This window comes from Thunnus maccoyii, chromosome 22, assembly GCF_910596095.1.
Source record: "Thunnus maccoyii chromosome 22, fThuMac1.1, whole genome shotgun sequence".
NCBI lineage: Eukaryota > Metazoa > Chordata > Actinopteri > Scombriformes > Scombridae > Thunnus > Thunnus maccoyii.
In genome coordinates, this window is record NC_056554.1 from 4055889 (window position 1) to 4076352 (window position 20464).

Here is a 20464-nt window from a genome sequence, read left to right on the forward strand (position 1 = left end):
GGAGGAGACGTCTGTGGATAATTTGGTTCCTGGTAAAAACCTCCTGAACAATGAACACTGAAGGAATCCTAACCGGGAGAAGCTGACTGCAATGACTGCAATGGTGGTTATTTCACAATGAAGACAACAACTCCCATGATCCCACAATACTTCATGATGTCATCAAACTCTGTCTTTTGTTATTGTTTTGATTAAGAGACCACTAGCAGCAGAAGTTAAATACTGTGTGTTTAATAATGTCTAACAGTGTTTATTATTTCATTATACTGTAATACTTAAAAATGTTAGAGTCACCTCACATGTTAAAAAGTGGTGTTTTCCTCACAGGCTGGTCCATCTTCTCCACATGTCGTCTCCATCAGTACCACTTTGTTGCTGAACCCATGAATTGGACTGAAGCTCAGATGTACTGCAGAGAGACATACACAGACCTGGTCACCATTGAAAACACTGAAGACATGAACCAACTCATCAACACAGTTTCATTTGCTGGTTACAACAGTCAAGTCTGGATTGGCCTGTACAGAGTCATTGATTGGAAGTGGTCAGATGGGTACAGAGGGAGTGGAGCTGAATATAGGGACTGGGCATCCGATCAACCAAGTTTAGACACTGATAAACTCGGTGTAGGTATTGTAAAGAGTCGTCCCTCATGGGAGAATCATCCTTGTACACATGCACATTATTTCGTCTGTTATACTGGTAAGTACCCAGCTAAGGATTATTTCTTCTCTAATAATGATTACATTGAAGTTCAGCACTTCAAATCAAAGATTCATTTTTTTCCCAATAATTTATCTGCAGGAACACAGCTGGATCCTCAATTTGTTTTTGTGAATCAACTAATGACCTGGTCCAATGCTCACAGGTACTGTAGGGAGAACTTCATAGACCTGGCCACTGTGAGGAACGACACTGAGAACCAGGAGGTCCTGAATTTGTTGCCAGGTACAGACTGGGTATGGATCGGCCTGTACAGAGATCCTGGTATTAACTGGTCTGATGGCAGTGCCTACTCATTCACCAATTGGGGTGGCTCAGTTTCAGGATCACTCAGATTGGTGAAAATGATGTGTGGTGTGCAGGAATCAAACCAATGGTCGTTTAAGTCCTGTGGAGAGAGATTTCCATTTGTCTGCTACAGCATCCCTGGTGAGTGGTTTACTGTCCTTCAGTGGAAGCCAGAGAATGCTGCATAACTTTAGCATATAAATCATGTTTGAATGTACACGAAAAAATGTAAATATCACAGAACTAATAGGACAGCAAATGAATGATTCATTTCTCCTCTCATTCTGTGTCTCAGTACCAGTAAAGAGGCGGGTAGTTAAGCTGAGGATGAAGGTGCAGGACTCCTCTGTGGATCTCAATGACCCTGCTGTGAAAGCAGACATCCTGAAAAAGGCAAGTCTCCAAAATCCAGACTGGGTTAGGGGCTGGTGTGTCTCAAACAAGTCTAGAATACTTGTTTACATGCTTATTCTGCTTGATGTGTTTTGCCACTAGGAAGTTTGATAATATCTAAAAACCAGTGGGGGGTTTTAGACACAACAACAACACAATAGGGGGGATGAATGTTTCAAAATGGCTTCCATTTGTGTTTCCCAGTTCCAGGACAGACTGAAGGAGCAAGGAGTGAGTGGAGTCACCCTGAAGTGGAGAGAACAGCCTGATGGGAAAGTCTTCCACAAGGAGGGAAAAGAGGAGAAGAAGAAAAAAAGAAAGAACACTGAGCTCTGAAATGAAAACCCAGCTTTTCTTATCTGTAATCCATGTTGAATGTTGATTCTCTATCTGCTAACAATACACTATCATCAGCTTAACCGTAACCTTGACTACGTCCTGTATAGAAGAGTTTTATCCTTCCTCATCAATATTACTGTGTGAAGTGTTTCAATCAAAGTCACTTTTCTTCCAAATAAAACATATGAGATGAGTCTTTGGCTTCAAGTTTACAGTGTGTGAACCAACCTGATAAAAGCAACAGACACACAGTTATGGCAGTGATTTATTGCAGAATAATAAAGTAATCTAGGTGATAATGGGAGCACTGGTAGTCTGCAAAGGCTTTCCATCCAAACTGTTGAAATCTGTAGACTTCTGTTGCTGCACTCAAACAAAAACACTTTAGCAAAAGGCAAGAGAACTAAGAAAAGACACAACTGACAAATGTATCAAAAAGTGTGAGTATCTTATATAGATAATATGATATAGGCTGATAATATAGGCTGACACAGCAAAATCTATCCACTTCACATTCCCTCCATGACAGCCAGTGGAGGAAGAAGTTTTTACATCCTTTACTTCAAAGCAGCAATACTACAATATAACATAAGTATGATGAGTAAAACGTAGTAGAAGTATAACAAGTGAAAATAGTGGTTGTGCAGTGACGTTAATATGACATTATTAGATTATTAATACTGATGCATCAGTGTGTGAACAACATTTTATTGTTGTAGCTGGTTAAGGTGGAGCTAGTTTGAACTGCTTTATATACAGCAAACTTAACTGTAGGTAGTTAAGTCCAGTGGTTCCAGACCTAGGGGTTGGGCCCCTCCAAAGGGTCCCAAGATAAATCTGAGGGGTCGTGAGATGATTGATGGGAGAGGAAAGAGGTTAAAAGAAAAATGAAACACTGGTTTAATCTTTAATGTGTTGTATTTCATATCATGAGTGTTTTTATGTTAAATAAAATATTCTGTAAAGTAACTAGTGACTATAGGTGTTAAATAAATGTATAATATTTCCTCAAATATTGTGGAGTATAAGTGGCTAAAAATGGAAATATTCAAGTAAAGTACAAGTACCTCAAAATTGTACTGAAGTACAATATTTGATTAAATGTAGTTAGTTTGTTGTCAGATGATGACAGGAACATGTCATGTGACTGAGCACCTCTGTTATTTTACACACCATTGAACAAACTATGTGCTCCTACAAACATGGTTGTGAACGTCACACCAAACCTCTGTAAATATGTCAGGTCTAAATAATTACACACAACTAAAGAATATACAGATACATAGTGGGATTATAGTGAATTATCAATGACTACATGAGCACATACTGTGTTTCATTTTGCATACATGCTGAGCTCTCCACGTATCTGTGTGTGAGAATTAAAATGCAACACTGCACTCTTGTGTTTGCATGTGTGTATTGTTGGCTTCAAAGTGAGAGTCTGGTAAATGTGGGAACAAAGTGAGAGACAGACATGTAAAACAAGAGGGGAGGATGTGATTTGTTGTTGTAGTTTTACTGAACTACAGCTGATTGAATGTTACCCTTTAGAAATAATCTTACTACCATAGGATCATTAAAATGGTTTGCTTGAGAAAACATCTGAAATATCTTCATTTCAGAGGAGTCATTGAACCTCTCCTGTATTTCTCTCTTTGTTGGTAATGATTTACTGAGTCCTATTGCATTTCTACATGAGATGCTTGAGAGAATTTGAGGAAGAGAAATAAAACATGTATTGAGTTCAGTAAAGTGACTTATTTGGATGTAGTTTGGTTAAACTAAGAACCTGGAGTTTTGTATTGATTTGCAGCCTTGAAACATTTAGATGGGAGCTGTGTTTAGTGGCCTTTTGTTTGACACAAATGATAATGATGTAATAATAAATTACTCACCTTTACCTGGTCTCCTGGAGAGTGGATGCCATCCTTCGGTGATGAAACCTTCCGGGACCATGAACCTGGGAAGAATCATCACCCATTTACCGTGTGTGAGCCTGGCTATGTGCTCCTGTGTGTCTGGCACAGTTAGAATGTAAGGTTGATAACAGAGATGGGGGGAGAAATTATTCACCTTATGCAACATTTCTGGAGAAGAAACTCAGGCACAGTGCAGATGAGTAGAGGAGAGAACACCTGCTGCCAAGCAGGCTGCCTGCGTGACGTTATGTCATAGAAAGATGTAAGATGAGAGGCCAGAGAAGAACGAGCAACAGACATTGTTTTCCCCTTTATTCATCTCACCTGAGTTGGGGAGACAGAAGCAACCCCCTCCTCAGTGTGGTGCCTCTAACTCCTGGAACACACAGCCTACCTTTACCTGAACAGTGTGTGTGCATCACTGAACTGCTGCGTCTCACACACCTGCAGTGTCCACACAGACAGTGTTGCTGCTGCAGTGCTGCTACTGCCAGTCCTATATTTCTACATAGAGTTTGACTTTGATAATGGACGTTAATAACAGAATGTTTCATATCATTTCATTTATATTTAGTTTAGACAGTCAAAGGTTAAGAATCGTGTGCTCATTTGTGAAAAAGAAATAAATGTGAAAGCTTTGTTTCTGACGGGCATGGTGGGGTCAAGTTGGGGCTACTTCTGTGTCAGACACATACACACCTCATGATGGGTGAGGGAGGGACGGGGTGCGTCCTCTGACAGTCAGCTTCCTCCCCAGGGCCTGGAGGCAGCTAAGGAAGGGGAAACCACAGCCCCTTGATGCCCCAGCCAGTTGATGGTGGAGTGATGCTGCTTCCACTTGCAGATAATGGCCCCAGTGGTGCTTATGGGAACATTTAAGAGTTGAGGAATCAGTCGGTAACCTGTACCCTTCCTATGTTGCTCAACAGTCTTGTTGCAAAGGTTTTGGGAGAGCTCTTTGCCTCTAATCATCATGAGATGCTTCTTCATGACAGCTTGGTAACAAATAATGTGGTCACAGATGTCAAACCCTTTTTAAAAGAGTGGAAGTGCTAATAGCCACATGCACTAACCAGCTGATTCTAAATAGCACAGGTAAGAGGACTAATTAGTGGTTCAGTGTTTGTTCATACAGCGTGTTCAATACTTTAGGTCATTCAAATTTAATGCACATGACTTTTTTATTGATTGGAATGTTATGATTTCTTTAGCTGTTTTGCCTTATTGAGTTAATATCAATGTCTGATCTTAATTTCATATGAATATCTGCACTGGAAATATGTTTCCTGAAAAAAATGTTGACGTGTTGAATACTTATTTCCCCCACTGTACATTTCTGTTTTTCGTGTTAATTATTATACACATATGATTAAAGGAAGACGACGCACCTGAAATAGTTATATTTGTTCTGACTTATTACATGAGTTTGCCTAATTTGCATAATTTCATGATAAAAATAAAGGTTATAATACAGAAATATATTGTATGTAGGTCTATAATAATAAGTTTCATTGTGATAGAAGAACAAGATTTATTTTTGTCTTTATTCAACTGTGGTGCCTTAGAACACATCCACCCTCACCCACGTTTAGGTTATTAAGAAATTTCACATAGGCTTGGCTATGTTGCAAATTGGGCCTACTGGTACAGAAAAAATAGATATTGTGATCCGTTGTGGAGAGAGTGAGGTAACCTGTTTTACATTTACATTGTTACACTATAATACCAACTGTACCAACAAATTATATACATTTATTTTAGTCTAAAATACAAAATGTGTAATATTTCACTCATGACTGTATATCTGAGCAGGCTGTAAGTTATATACTGTACATAAACAACTACTATACAGTATGTACTGTACATAAAGTAACGTCATTTTACCATTTACCGTTACCTATGTTTGACACAAAATACGAGTAGACTACATTAGGAGTTAAAAGAAAAGATCAAGCAAACACCAAGTTACTTAAATGATAAATTAAATAACACAAATAATGACTTCATTTAACATTAGGGAACTCCCAGCTGTCGTTATACAACAGCTGGCCCGCCAAAATCCAAAGTATTAAACACAGCAAACAGCTGCACAACTTCCAGCCTCACTAGAGGACATTAATTAGATCAGAGTGGATGTGTTGGACAAATCTCACAATTAATTAACATTTAATCACAATTGTTGGATATGGAAATATACACAAGGAATGACTATATACAGGTGAAAACATTTCTGTGGTATGTGTGACCTGCCCAACTGGAGGGTAAGGCACTGCTAATCCCACCTTAACCTGGGCTTCCCCCAAGACCACCTACTCTATACAGGTCAACACACAGATAAGTGTAAAGAAATTAAACAGAGACGTGGCTTCGAGAACAATTGTATCAAATTCATTTATTTAAATTTATTTAAAAAGATCAGTTTAAAAAAACAGTAATGTTGTAATACAACCAGAGACCAATTTATTGATATAATAAAGATAATATCTGCCAAGTAGGTATTTAAGAGTTGAAAATACCTCACACACCCTCACGATCATGCTGTTTCTGAGCGAATAATAAAAAAATATATATATTCAAATTACTCCTAAAAACAAAAACATATGATTAACAAGCCAGGCTGACTGGTACGAGATAGCCTCTTCCTCCCACGACTACATCACCATGTGTTTGCACAGCACTGCCACCACTGCAAACACACACACACACACACACACACACACACACACACACACAAACACACACACACACAGCAAACTAACACCCCTAGGTGCCGTGTAATACTTGTCTGCATGCAGGTGCACAACAAACCATACGGCTAGAGCCCCCACACAGTACAGCCCGGATACCTAAAGCTAAAATAAAGGAGCGCAGAGACAGCATTAATACACCTAACGAGATCCTTCAGGTGCAGTGGACTCGTCTCACAACACAAATCAACCAATACTACAATCAGTCAAAAATATGCTGAACCAAAAGAGGCAAAAGCAACGCTACATACAACTAAACAAAAGAAAGAAAAAAATAAAAACAACAAAAACTATAGGCAAAACAGTAGCAAACTATCCTAAAAGAAAAGAAAAAGGAAAATTTAAAAAAAACAAAAAACAATCCCAAATATCCAACCGTGGCCTTCAATATGATATGTTTAATTATCTCATCCTACCTTTACCATAATAACCCCGGCCAATTATGGCACAGCTCAAATGCTCTTCCGCTCTGGACCCCTAAATCACAAAGAACTCATCATTTTTGATACGACTCAATACAACACTACACAGGAAACAACAACTATTAGTGCCTACCTCTACAGGTGAAATCTACTGTGTCCCACGGATCTGGATGTTCAAAAGCTGGGGTTGCCTGCACCTGGTATTTACAATTGTTGCCATTAGTACCATGAAGAAAACCTGGCAGGTTGACTTTCAACTACTATACATACCTCGAACAGGAAGACCAAACTCCCTGTCTGCCAGCTGACCACCGTGTAGGAGGACTATAGCACTCTGCCGTACGCTACGGGAAAACACGTCTCTGTGTGTGTGTATTCAATGAGTATTTATAATGTGATTTGATTGCGCTGTCGGCGTTTCCCTTGTATGGAAAGTGACATACTAACATAAAGAGGAAGTGACATAGGTGGCCGTGACCAGCCAGGTAAAAGTGGCACAATTACACGTCTATCTGCTTGTTATTTTCTTTTAATAAACAGGCAAAATACAAAGTGTAAATTAAATAAGAGGCAAAGATTTGGAGAGGCAGCAATAAAAGCAATGCCATAAAGACAATAATAACGCAAGAGTACTATGTTTTTATTACACTGGTGACTTATGACCTCTCATATCAGCGTCATCACAGTTGAATGGGTACGCTTCATTCACATCAGATCACAGCAGGGGGCGACGGAGTGTTTTCTATAAAGAAATGGACAAGGCTCTCCGCCCGCCCACCCTACAGGTGTGCGCTGGTGAGATGAGGAAACACATCCGATCTGCTCCCTGCTGAACTACTTTACAGCAAACATATGGTGAGTAATAATCTGAATGTATTTAAGCGGTAATGTTACCCTGCAGTTCTTCCCAAAGTTCCAGATTATTGCTCAGGAGGTCGTACATACTCATGTATGTAATAATAGAACAGGTACCTGGTAGTTAAACAATGACTACAGTGTAATTTGTAAATTCCTAAATTTTTACCCCCTTATTCCATAACGTCACATCTTGTTCCCCTGTACCTACATATATGTATTGGTACGTACTGTACTGGTACACTGTTAGTACAAAAGATTACACCATAACTACAGAGTAATTACACTGTGCGTTGCAGGCTGTATTGTAAAGCGTTACCAAAATAAAATGTAATCTTTGTTGGCTATATGTCCACTAACAGGGCCTCACACAGCTTAATTAAAACATACTATAGTTATTTAACAAACTTACTCTTCCTACTAGCTATCATACATTGTAACTACTCGTGTTAATTCTTTGCTTATCAAAGTAATCCTTCATACATATCACATTCCTACTGAGTCATGTAGAGTTTAAAGGCAATTTAATAGATATCACAATAAAAAAAACATACATCATACATCAGCTTCAACCTCACTGAAAGTTGTCCACTGGATGGCACTGTGGTTCTATTACTATGTAACAATTTGACAGGCATTACTTTGTGACCAATAATATATAGATTACAAGATGATTTTATACTTAAGAAACATTGAATCAAACTTCTGGTTTTAAGGAACACAGAAATTCAACTAAGGCTTAACTGAATTTACGACAGGTCTGGACTATCTTTATTGGAAGTCTTACCAGGGTGAAAGCATCAGGGGAGGAATGTGGGTGTGTGTGTATGTATGAGATTAGAAGGTGAAAAGAGAACATAAAATGTAGGTAGAGTTGTCCAAACTCATCAAACAAATTGATGAGGTTTCACTATGATAAACAGTCTCTCTGCATTTGTCCAAGGAAAGGGTCCTTTAATCCGGCATCCTCTGAATCTTAGGTTGATAAAGCATGTAGCAGCATTAGTGCCATAAATTCCACTTGGGATTGTCCCACACAATTTAGAGAGAGTTTGGGGTGAGGAGATGGTTCTGTGAGGAGTCAAACCGGACACTTTAATGTGAAGGAAGGGTTCTCAGTTTACCTGAGGGCATTTCCAGACAAAGTTGAATATACATCCATGTCTTTTGAGGTTAGAGGTTATTGTTGATTGAGCTCAGACCTCCTTTGGGCTATTTTTGCAGGAAAAACAAAGATCAACTGGTTCTCCTACAATTCTGACAGGTTTGAGGCTAGAGTAGGCAAGTGTTGAAAATGTTTGTAAAAATAATCTTTTATGCTGATTTTCTAAAACTATTTTCTACTATTATTTTCTGTATTGTACAACATTATGTGCATATTTGTCTGTAACTTTCGTGGTAGCTCAGCTCTGTGAAGCACATTTACATAGTACATTCCTGGAATGAAATGTATGATATAAATAAAGTTTTGTTTGCTTACTTGATAATATCAAATTCAAATCCATGTAAATGTGGAGCATGCAAACTAAGTGTGTGTCTCTGTTTGTTTGTTTTGCAGGAATGGGAGCAGAAGAACAGCACATAAACCTCTCAACTCCTCACATCAGTCTCATGTTATTTCCTCTTTTTTTCTTTTCAAGAAATTGTGTTTATATTTATTTAAACTGTTCATACAGTCTGAGAGCGTGTTGAGGACACAAGCATAGCATTCACATGAACCAGAACAAGTTGCCTGTTTTAGTAAACTGTAAGTACCACAACATACAGAAATAGCAACCTTTTGAAACTTTTATACTATGGAGCATGTTTAGTGCACAAACTTTCTTCTTCAAGCAACCACCAGTCTCTTTGTTTCCTTTTCACTCAAAATCTGATTCAGTTTGGGTTCAAAAAGGTCAAAACCAAGTATTTATTTGTAAACGTTGAAAGGAAATACTAGCTTCCCTTTGTTTATTCATGTTGATATATTTAAAGTGTTTTTGTAGAATTTGTTTGGCTCCACACGATCATATTTTCTACATCATGACTGGTTGTCATTCATGTGTGTCAGCATCAGCAGACAAAGTGCATTTTTAAGGGTCACAGTAATCACACACCAGCTGAACAACAATGCAGCTCCTCTCAAAGAGCTATTTATTTCAAGAAGCAGAATTATTCTCAGCATCATCCAAACAACTCTAAAAAACATTATGAATTCATATTTTATGTCTGTGATGTGGGAGGAATTTGAAGGTATATTGGTGGGTAATGGTGAATCCCCTGTTTTATTTCCTGTTTTCTTGCTGAATGAATACAATACTGTATTTGTATTGTGGAGAACCTCCGGACACTGACCTCTGGTAGCTGTTTCAGGACAGCAGCTGACAGTTGGTAGGCCCCTTCATCCTGGTTTACTGTCCACTGGCTCTGAAACCAGAGCCCCTCATCTTCATCAGGGCCTTTTTTAGTTGTGTCCATTACCTGAACTGCCAGTTTTTAATATGGAAAACCATATTTTCTCACTTGTCTCTAGTGTTGTGTAGCCATGCAGATACTTTTGGTTGTATTTGTCCAGGTATTGCGATTTCTGCACCAACACAATGAGACTGAATAGAATATTGTTTATGTCACTAACAGCATAATCAATAATTACAAATTCAAACGCAACGTGTCTTTCAAGAGACCTGTTTTCTTAAGTACTATTTTTGCAGTAGAAAGTTGTTCCAAACCAAAAGTACCTGCATGGCTACCACCTGCACCTGCTTACTGAGAAAAAATGAGCCTGATTCCAGGCTAGAGATGTGCTGCCCACATGTCTCATCAATGTCATATTTTTATATTTTTATGGTGCTTTTTTGATTTAGGCTTTATGCTCCACTGTAGTCAGCATGTTAGCATGAAGACAAGGAGTAGAGGATTTATATCTGCAAGTATTTAGTTCATGTTGTTTCTCTGTCAGCTTGGTGTGGCTTATAACTGAGCAAGATGTCTGATGTCAGTAAATGTGAACCTGCTGTACATAGCTTGGCTTTGTAGGTGGGGGTGGGGGGTTGTGGGGGGAATACAGACTCATGCATCAGTGTTTGTTTTTGCACCTTATTCATTTTCTACTCTGTTTTATATCTCAGACAGTCTCTGCCTTGGTGACAGACATGCTTGTACATAAATGAATAAACCTGACAAACAGCTCACTGCTGACTGTGATGAAATGCAACATTTCTATTTCTCTGAGCGTTTTAAGGTCGTCTCCATGTTAAAGGATGTGGTTCGAGTTAAGAAAAAGCTCAAGTTGAGGTTGTACTTAAAGGGCTTGTAAAAAAGGAAGTTTGAACGTTCACTTTTCCATGACAGCTGGGCAAACTCCATCTGCTGTACAGAGAACTACTCTCCTGAGACTGAAAGTGTGATCACTGTTATTAGTTTTTGGAGCTGTTCCTCAACAAGCTGCCCTAAACTCATCATGAGGAAGAAACATGTCACACAGTGCAGCCATGTGGCTCATTAACGTGTTTTTAATAGTTTTTGGACAACGGAGGTCTACGGCACAGAGAAATAAGATATATCAGACTTTGGATACAAACACAATACTTGTAAGTAGGATGAGTTCATTGCTGTTCAAAGATATTACTGTTAGCGGCTGGGTCAGTAAAATCAGTCCTTGGGGAAACTTCCACTCCCAACATAAAGCTCTGCAAATGAATATCAACTGTAACAATGAGGAAATGAAACAGCATGTCCGACAACTCCTTCAGGCTCTGCAGGAGGGAGGAGACAGACAGAAACTCAGGGTTTGAAGAAAAGCTGCCAGTGAGCAGGTTAGTTCACAGAGTCAGTTACCACAGTGACTGACCTTCAGTTAAAGTCATATCACGTGTTTTCACTAAACCCACGATCTGGAACAGACCCCAGGCTAAAGAGAAGCCCCCTTACTGATGGGTGTAGTCAAAAGTTTGCTCTGTTGCACCTGTAACCACACCCAACAGCAATGTCATGATGTACTTACCACACCCCAAAGTACACTTCTCTACATCACAGCAGCAAGGTGAGAAGTTTAACCACTGAAGGTCAGTGAAAAGATTTTCAGCTGCTGTTAAATTGCTAATTTAATAATGTGGGAGCTCACATGCAGTATATATATGCCCAATATGTATGAACATGCCACAACCTGAGGGACAGTGAATGACCTACACACACACACACGCACAGATACATGCATAAGATATACTATATATAATTAATATATATCAATCTTAATGTTGGAGAAGTACCACTCCATTCTTCAGAGACATGCTGTACCCTCTGGTTTGCATCTTTGTGGAGAAGGATTCATACTGCAGCAGGATAATGACCCCAAACACACCTCAAAGCTTTGCAAGAACTACTGAAGACCAAAGAAGACCAAGGAGTCCTGACTGTCATGGACTTTCCTCCACAGTCACCTGACCTCAACCCCATTGAACATTTATGGGGGACTTGAAGACTGAACATTCTGTGACATCACAAGAAGCTCTTTGGAACATTGTCAAATCATAACGAGGCTCATCCGGTTTTGAACAGACTTGTGGAGTCCATGCCAGCTGGAGTGCATGATGTCATTAAAGTAAAAGGAGGAAATACTAAGATATTCTGAAATTTATGTACATTTTTCAAATCACTTGTAATGAAAGAAATAGTTTTACATTCAGAACAAATGCAAAATAGAAGTATCTTGACTAGAGGTCTCAGACTTTGGATCCCACTGTACATGTACATCCTTTTTTTTATTTTCTGGAGTCTCGTCCTGTGTGGAATCTTAGGAAGCACTTGTGTTTGTTGGTAAACCAGAGATGATCATCACACTTTCTGCACTTTGCATAAGAAATACAATATATTTGTATGCATCTATTCAACCCTTTAGACATAAAATGTACTTGTGTCTGTTATTGCTAGTGAGTAGTAGATAGCAAAAACATGAACCAGATCATCATTTTACACAATAATACATCACCATCATTCAGAATGTCTTAACATTTACACTAACTGCACTAATTATGTCTCGAGGCAAAAATCACATTTTAGAAAAAATAAAACATGTCTTTAAAACATCAGTTCAGTTTTTTAGAGATTAAAGCACATGCTTGTATCTTTTTAAAGGTTTTCTTGATTTCAAGGTGTTATATAGTCAAATATATCTGACCCTTTTCTAGCACTGTGCCACATGTGGCTCCACTTCCTGAAAATGTGTCCCACCCCAAAAATGCAACATTATACCCACTTCAACTCCTCATCTGATTTGATAGAAACTTCTGATCAAGGTTAACAATGTGTGAAAATTACAATATGTATAAGTGAGAGGCTCAGAAGACTTCCTGCTGCCTGAAGGCAACAATATGTAGTAGAGTAGTGGTAGACAAATAGCAGCCATGAGCCAAATCTGGTTGAACTGTCTTCTATTAAACCTGTGAACTGATATTACTCAATTTATTTATATATGTATGTGTGTATTTTCATCTGATGTATATACACATTGGAATCAGTGGAATTTTAATTAGAGGTGTTAACCACATTTAAACATTTCAAACATCCAGCCCAGCCTCTCTGTGAACAGGTATCATTGGAACTACTTTCTACTGAAGAAATAGTCCCAATGAAAACTGATCACAGTGAATTCTGTTTGGAGTAATGAAGACTCCAGAGGGAGATGTTGCTGCTGAATTATCTGAATGTAACTTTTTCAACACTGTGAGCACCAAAAAACAAACAAACAAAAAATTCCATTCACCTCTACTGTATAGAAGACAAATACAACTGAAACTCTGCACACTAGATGCGACCGGAGGTAAGTGAGAAATAAAATATATATATTTTGTAGTTGAGATGAATTGATCCCTTCAAATCAACACCTTTGCACACGACCAAAGTGTACTTTACAATGTGTTGGAGATAAACATTTACATACTTTACAATACTTTTTGCATACAGAATGCAGCAGAATTGTGACTTTTGCCCCTAACAGAGAAGAGAAGCTGGTGTTGTATTTGACTAGATTTGCCTAAGAACAGCTAATATAGAGGTAGAGTTTCCTTTTAATGGTGAACATCGACACACAGAGACCTCAGAGCAGCATCATGATGGAAAGGATCTTGCTGGGTGTCCTGTATCTCTCAGGTCAGTGAAATATTTAAAGATATAATATGTAACTTTTGCACATTATAATGTTTAATGTTTAATGTTTAACTTAATATTTTATTGAGTTGTGTAATTACATCATCCAAAATGTTTCTAATGTTCAAACCCAGAAATTCACACTTTTAATCAAGGTAAGGGTCCTTTTCATTTGGTCGGCAGTTAATAGCATCATATGACCTTTGTGCATACATCAGTGTTGTGGTTGTCTGCCAAATGCTGTCATAAACTGACATGTATCCAGATTTAAGCCACATTTTTATTAAACACTTTTTATATCTTGGTTGTTTTTAACTATATCTTTTAACCAGATGAAGGATTTTAGTCATCAAACGTCTGGATCTTAAGTTATCAGAGAAACAAGCTGAGCAAATGTTAACAGCCTCTCTGAATGTCTCGTATCCAGAGGGGCTGAAACACTGATTATTAACATGAAACTGCTTTATTCAGTGTTTTACTGGTTTTAATCACTGTGTAGGATATTCCTCAGCACAACACTGTCTACCTTAATAAGTGGCCAATGCCATCACTTTATTACTTTCCTTATTGTTTGAATGTGTACATTTGTATCCATAACTATGTTGGAAATTGACTATAATTTTAACTCAATCTCCAAGTTGTATGTGTGTTAAAATCAGGTAATTAATATCTCAGTAACCACTAGAGATAAACATGTGCTGTTTGGTAGCATTGTAATCTCCTGAGCATAAGAACATTCGATTTTTAGTCATGGTAGTTGTTTGGTAACAAGGTACAGTTGTTTGAGAGATTGTTTTAAAAATAAGACAAATTATCTGACCTCCAGTGGATGCCATGATTGGTCAGACGCTTCTCTGAAGTCCCTTATCTAACTGTACCTATAAAAGACCATCACTGGAATGCAATAGTTGGATTCTCTTTGTTACTGGTACGAGGTCCCATTCTTTCTCTGAGTTGAAACCAACTTCAGCTGACAAGTCTTCATCTCCACTCCCCATTGTGGCAACACCTTCTCATCTCTCCTGACGTCACCACACCACTCAGCAGCTACCAGCCCACAGACATGCAAGTAGCACACTTCTGCTCTGCTAACCGGGTGAATTCAAAAAGCTTCATCTGCTTAGAACTGAATTCTAAATTTGCCACCCCAGTTTACCAGCTGCTTCCAGTGACGGTCACTAGTCAACCCCTTTTCTGACAAACTCTGGTTCTGCATTCATTCATTCTTTCATTGTAGTGTCATTGTTTGTTTAGTGAGTGTTGTTTTGTGTCATTGTTAGGTTAGTCTTTAGGTAATAAATGTTTTGCATATAAGGTCATTGCCTTTGTTTTCTTTAACTTACTTTCAGTCACTTTACGTATCCGATTCCTCTCCTGAGTGCAAGTTAATTCCTTCCCAAAGCTGATTTATGTGTTAAAGATTCTCTTGACTAATCACCAAGAGAAACTATTTATTAGTCTTATTATGCTGATTCTGAGGTTATAACGCTGAACAAATAATTGAAGTGGTTCTGTGTAATAATTCTGCTTAACAGTAAATTTCCCCAAACTGAGCTAAAATTTCCCTACAATTGGGTCTGTTTGTTTTGGAGAGGAGGAGACCTCTGTGGATAATTTGCATAATTTGCAAAGACTGCAATGGTGATTATTTCACAATGAAGACAACAACTCCCATGATCCCACACTACTTCATGATGTCATCAAACTCTGTCTTTTGTTGTTGTTTTGATTAAGAGACCACTAGCAGCAGAAGTTAAATACTGTGTGTTTAATAATGTCTAACAGTGTTTATTATTTCATTATACTGTAACACTTAAAAATGTTAGAGTCACCTCACATGTTAAAAAGTGGTGTTTTCCTCACAGGCTGGTCCATCTTCTCCACATGTCGTCTCCATCAGTACCACTTTGTTGCTGAACCCATGAATTGGACTGAAGCTCAGACCTACTGCAGAGAGACATACACAGACCTGGTCACCATTGAAAACACTGAAGACATGAACCAACTCATCAACACAGTTTCATCTGCTGGTTACAACAGTCAAGTCTGGATTGGCCTGTACAGAGTCATTGATTGGAAGTGGTCAGATGGGTACAGAGGGAGTGGAGATGAATATAGGAACTGGAGATCCAATGAACCAGATTTAGGGGCTGATGAACTCTGTGTAGTGAGTAGAGGTAAAGATCAGTTATGGTGGGATGATTTCTGCCAAGTTCAAAATGTTTTCATCTGTTATAATGGTAAGCACTAAGCAAAGTATTATTTCTTCTCTAATAATGATTATATTGTAGTTCAGGACTTCAACTCAAAGATTCATTTTTTCCCCCAATAATTTAACTGCAGGAACACAGCTGGATCCTCAATTTGTTTTTGTGAATCAACCAATGAACTGGTCCAATGCTCAGAGGTACTGCAGGGAGAACTTCACAGACCTGGCCACTGTAAGGAACAACACTGAGAACCAGGAGGTCATGAACTTGGTGCCAGGTACATACTGGGCATGGATCGGCCTGTACAGAGATCCTAACATTAACTGGTCTGATGGCAGTGCCTACTCGTTCACCAATTGGAGTGGTTCAGTTTCAGCATCACTCAAATTGATGAAAATGATGTGTGGTGTGCAGGAATCAAACCAATGGACATTTATGTCCTGTGGAGAGAGATTTCCATTTGTCTGCTACAGCATCCCTGGTGAGTGGTTTACTGTCCTTCAGTGGAAGCCAGAGAATGCTGCATAACTTTAGCATAAATCATGTTTGAATGTACATGAAAAAATGTAAATATCACAGAACTAATAGGACAGCAAATGAATGATTCATTTCTCCTCTCATTCTGTGTCTCAGTACCAGTAAAGAGGTGGGTAGTTAAGCTGAGGATGAAGGCGCAGGACTCCTCTGTGGATCTCAATGACCCTGCTGTGAAAGCAAACATCCTGAAAAAGGCAAGTCTCCAAAATCCAGACTGGGTTAGGGGCTGGTGTGTCTCAAACAAGTCTAGAATACTTGTTTACATGCTTATTCTGCTTGATGTGTTTTGCCACTAGGAAGTTTGATAATATCTAAAAACCAGTGGGGTTTTTTACACACAACAACAACACAATAGGGGGGATGAATGTTTCAAAATGGCTTCCATTTGTGTTTCCCAGTTCCAGGACAGACTGAAGGAGCAAGGAGTGAGTGGAGTCACCCTGAAGTGGAGAGAACAGCCTGATGGGAAAGTCTTCCACAAGGAGGGAAAAGAAGAGAAGAAGAAAAATAGAAAGAACACTGAGCTCTGAAATGAAAACCCAGCTTTACTTATCTGTAATCCATGTTGAATGTTGATTCTCTATCTGCTAACAATACACTATCATCAGCTTAACTGTAACCTTGACTACGTCCTGTATAGAAGAGTTTTATCCTTCCTCATCAATATTACTGTGTGAAGTGTTTCAATCAAAGTCAATTTTCTTCCAAATAAAACATATGAGATAAGTCTTTGGCTTCAAGTTTACAGTGTGTGAACCAACCTGATAAAAGCAACAGACACACAGTTATGGCAGTGATTTATTGCAGAATAATAAAGTAATCTAGGTGATAATGGGAGCACTGGTAGTCTGCAAAGGCCTTCCATCCAAACTTTTGAAATCTGTAGACTTCTGTTGCTGCACTCAAACAAAAACACTTTAGCAAAAGGCAAGAGTACTAAGAAAAGACACAACTGACAAATGTATGAAAAAGTGTGAGTATCTTATATAGATAATATGATATAGGCTGATAATATAGGCTGACACAGCAAAATCTATCCACTTCACATTCCCTCCATGACAGCCAGTGGAGGAAGAAGTTTTTACATCCTTTACTTCAAAGCAGCAATACTACAATATAACATAAGTATGATGAGTAAAACGTAGTAGAAGTATAACAAGTGAAAATAGTGGTTGTGCAGTGACGTTAATATGACATTATTAGATTATTAATACTGATGCATCAGTGTGTGAACAACATTTTATTGTTGTAGCTGGTTAAGGTGGAGCTAGTTTGAACTACTTTATATACAGCAAACTTAACTGTAGGTAGTTAAGTCCAGTGGTTCCCAACCTAGGGGTTGGGCCCCTCCAAAGGGTCCCAAGATAAATCTGAGGGGTCATGAGATGATTGATGGGAGAGGAAAGAGGTTAAAAGAAAAATGAAACACTGGTTTAATCTTTAATGTGTTGTATTTCATATCATGAGTGTTTTTATGTTAAATAAAATATTCTGTAAAGTAACTAGTGACTATAGGTGTTAAATAAATGTATAATATTTCCTCAAATATTGTGAAGTACAAGTTGCTAAAAATGGAAATATTCAAGTAAAGTACAAGTACCTCAAAATTGTACTGAAGTACAGTATTTGAGTAAATGTAGTTAGTTTGTTGTCAGATGATGACAGGAACATGTCATGTGACTGAGCACCTCTGTTATTTTACACACCATTGGACAAACTATGTGCTCCTACAAACATGGTTGTGAACGTCACACCAAACCTCTGTAAATATGTCAGGTCTAAATAATTACACACAACTAAAGAATATACAGATACATAGTGGGATTATAGTGAATTATCAATGACTGCATGAGCACATACTGTGTTTCATATTGCATACATGCTGAGCTCTCCACGCATCTGTGTGTGGGAATTAAAATGTAACACTGCACTCTTGTGTTTGCATGTGTGTATTGTTGGCTACAAAGTGAGAGTCTAGTAAATGTGGGAACAAAGTGAGAGACAGACATGTAAAACAAGAGGGGAGGATGTGATTTGTTGTTGTAGTTTTACTGAACTACAGCTGATTGCATGTTACCCTTTAGAAATAATCTTACTACCATAGGATCATTAAAATGGTTTGCTTGAGAAAACATCAGAAATATCTTCATTTTAGAGGAGTCATTGAACCTCTCCTGTATTTCTCTCTTTGTTGGTAATGATTTACTGAGTCCTATTGCATTTCTACATGAGATGCTTGAGAGAATTTGAGGAAGACAGATAACAGAGAGAGAAAATAAAACATGTATTGAGTTCAGTAAAGTGACTTATTTGGATGTAGTTTGGTTAAACTAAGAACCTGGAGTTTTGTATTGATATGCAGCCTTGAAACATTTAGATGGGAGCTGTGTTTAGTGGCCTTTTGTTTGACACAAATGATAATGATGTAATAATAAACAACTCACCTTTACCTGGTTTCTTGGAGAGTGGATGACACCCTTCGGTGATGAAACCTTCCGTGACCATGAACCTGGGAAGAATCATCACCCATTTACCGTGTGTGAGCCCGGCTATGTGCTCCTGTGTGTCTGGCACAGTTAGAGTGTAAGGTTGATAACAGAGATGGGGGGAGAAATTACTCACCTTGTGCAACATTTCTGGAGAAGAAACTCAGGCACAGTGCAGATGAGTAGAGGAGAGAACACCTGCTGCCAAGCAGGCTGCCTGCGTGACGTTATGTCATAGAAAGATGTAAGATGAGAGGCCAGAGAAGAACGAGCAACAGACATTGTTTTTCCCTTTATTCATCTCACCTGAGTTGGGGAGACAGAAGCAACCCCCTCCTCAGTGTGGTGCCTCTAACTCCTGGAACACACAGCCTACCTTTACCTGAACAGTGTGTGTGCATCACTGAACTGCTGCGTCTCACACACCTGCAGTGTCCACACAGACAGTGTTGCTGCTGCAGTGCTGCTACTGCCAGTCCTATATTTCTACATAGAGTTTGACTTTGATAATGGACGTTAATAACAGAATGTTTCATATCATTTCATTTATTTTTAGTTTAGACAGTCAAAGGTTAAGAATCGTGTGCTCATTTGTGAAAAAGAAATAAATGTGAAAGCTTTGTTTCTGACGGGCATGGTGGGGTCAAGTTGGGGCTACTTCTGTGTCAGACACATACACTCCTCATGATGGGTGAGGGAGGGACGGGGTGCGTCCTCTGACAGTCAGCTTCCTCCCCAGGGCCTGGAGGCAGCTAAGGAAGGGGAAACCACAGCCCCTTGATGCCCCAGCCAGTTGATGGTGGAGTGATGCTGCTTCCACTTGCAGATAATGGCCCCAGTGGTGCTTATGGGAACATTTAAGAGTTGAGGAATCAGTCGCTAACCTGTACCCTTCCTATGATGCTCAACAGTCTTGTTGCAAAGGTTTTGGGAGAGCTCTTTGCCTCTAATCATCATGAGATGCTTCTTCATGATAGCTTGGTAACAAATAATGTGTTCACAGATGTCTAACCCTTTTTAAAAGAGTGGAAGTGCTAATAGTCACATGAACTAACCAGCTGATTCTAAATAGCACAGGTAAGAGGACTAATTAGTGGTTCAGTGTTTGTCCATACAGCGTGTTCAAGACTTTAGGTCATTCAAATTTAATGCACATGACTTTTTTATTGATTGGAATGTTATGATTTCTTTAGCTGTTTTGCCTTATTGGGTTAATATCAATGTCTGATCTTAATTTCATATGAATATCTGCCCTGGAAATATGTTTCCTGAAAAAAATGTTGACGTGTTGAATACTTATTTCCCCCACTGTACATTTCTGTTTTTCGTATTAATTATTATACACATACAATTAATACTTTATCTCCATGATAGAAAGAAGAAGACGTCAGATGACGTGAGTCAGATACAGCTTCTCTCTCT

General features: G+C 38.7%; 1 protein-coding gene and 2 long non-coding RNA genes across 5 annotated transcripts; 1 reads left to right on the forward strand and 2 right to left on the reverse strand.

Annotated features, from left to right (window-relative positions):
* Positions 1–3573: 3573 nt before the first annotated feature.
* Positions 3574–4355, reverse strand: LOC121889553. Its single transcript, XR_006093561.1, has 3 exons — positions 3987–4355; positions 3817–3897; positions 3574–3703 (listed from the first exon to the last, which is right to left on the reverse strand). It is a non-coding gene; the product is annotated as an uncharacterized LOC121889553 (long non-coding RNA).
* Positions 4356–11274: 6919 nt separating this feature from the next.
* Positions 11275–19550, reverse strand: LOC121889550. Its single transcript, XR_006093557.1, has 4 exons — positions 19179–19550; positions 19001–19065; positions 15647–15756; positions 11275–11420 (listed from the first exon to the last, which is right to left on the reverse strand). It is a non-coding gene; the product is annotated as an uncharacterized LOC121889550 (long non-coding RNA).
* On the forward strand, positions 13402–17940 carry LOC121889545 (L-selectin-like). Of its 3 annotated transcripts, none has more exons than XM_042401584.1 (6): positions 13402–13483; positions 13755–13812; positions 15675–16049; positions 16153–16296; positions 16653–16750; positions 16955–17940. In XM_042401584.1, exons 1-6 carry the CDS (start codon positions 13472–13474, stop codon positions 17084–17086), a joined length of 819 nt encoding a protein of 272 aa, XP_042257518.1. In that variant the 5' UTR covers positions 13402–13471; the 3' UTR covers positions 17087–17940. The 3 variants fall into 3 exon arrangements, with proteins under 3 accessions (XP_042257518.1, XP_042257519.1, XP_042257520.1); XM_042401585.1 differs by having other exon boundaries at positions 15675–15986; XM_042401586.1 differs by lacking the exons at positions 13402–13483; positions 13755–13812 and adding an exon at positions 15479–15571.
* Positions 19551–20464: the final 914 nt, after the last annotated feature.

Bases quoted from the DNA above. Each gene is read 5' to 3' on its own strand.
- LOC121889545 (XM_042401584.1), top strand. The intron at 16,050-16,152 runs GTAAGCACTAAG...ATTTAACTGCAG, and splicing joins TGTTTTCATCTGTTATAATG to GAACACAGCTGGATCCTCAA. The intron at 16,751-16,954 runs GCAAGTCTCCAA...TGTGTTTCCCAG, and splicing joins AAGCAAACATCCTGAAAAAG to TTCCAGGACAGACTGAAGGA.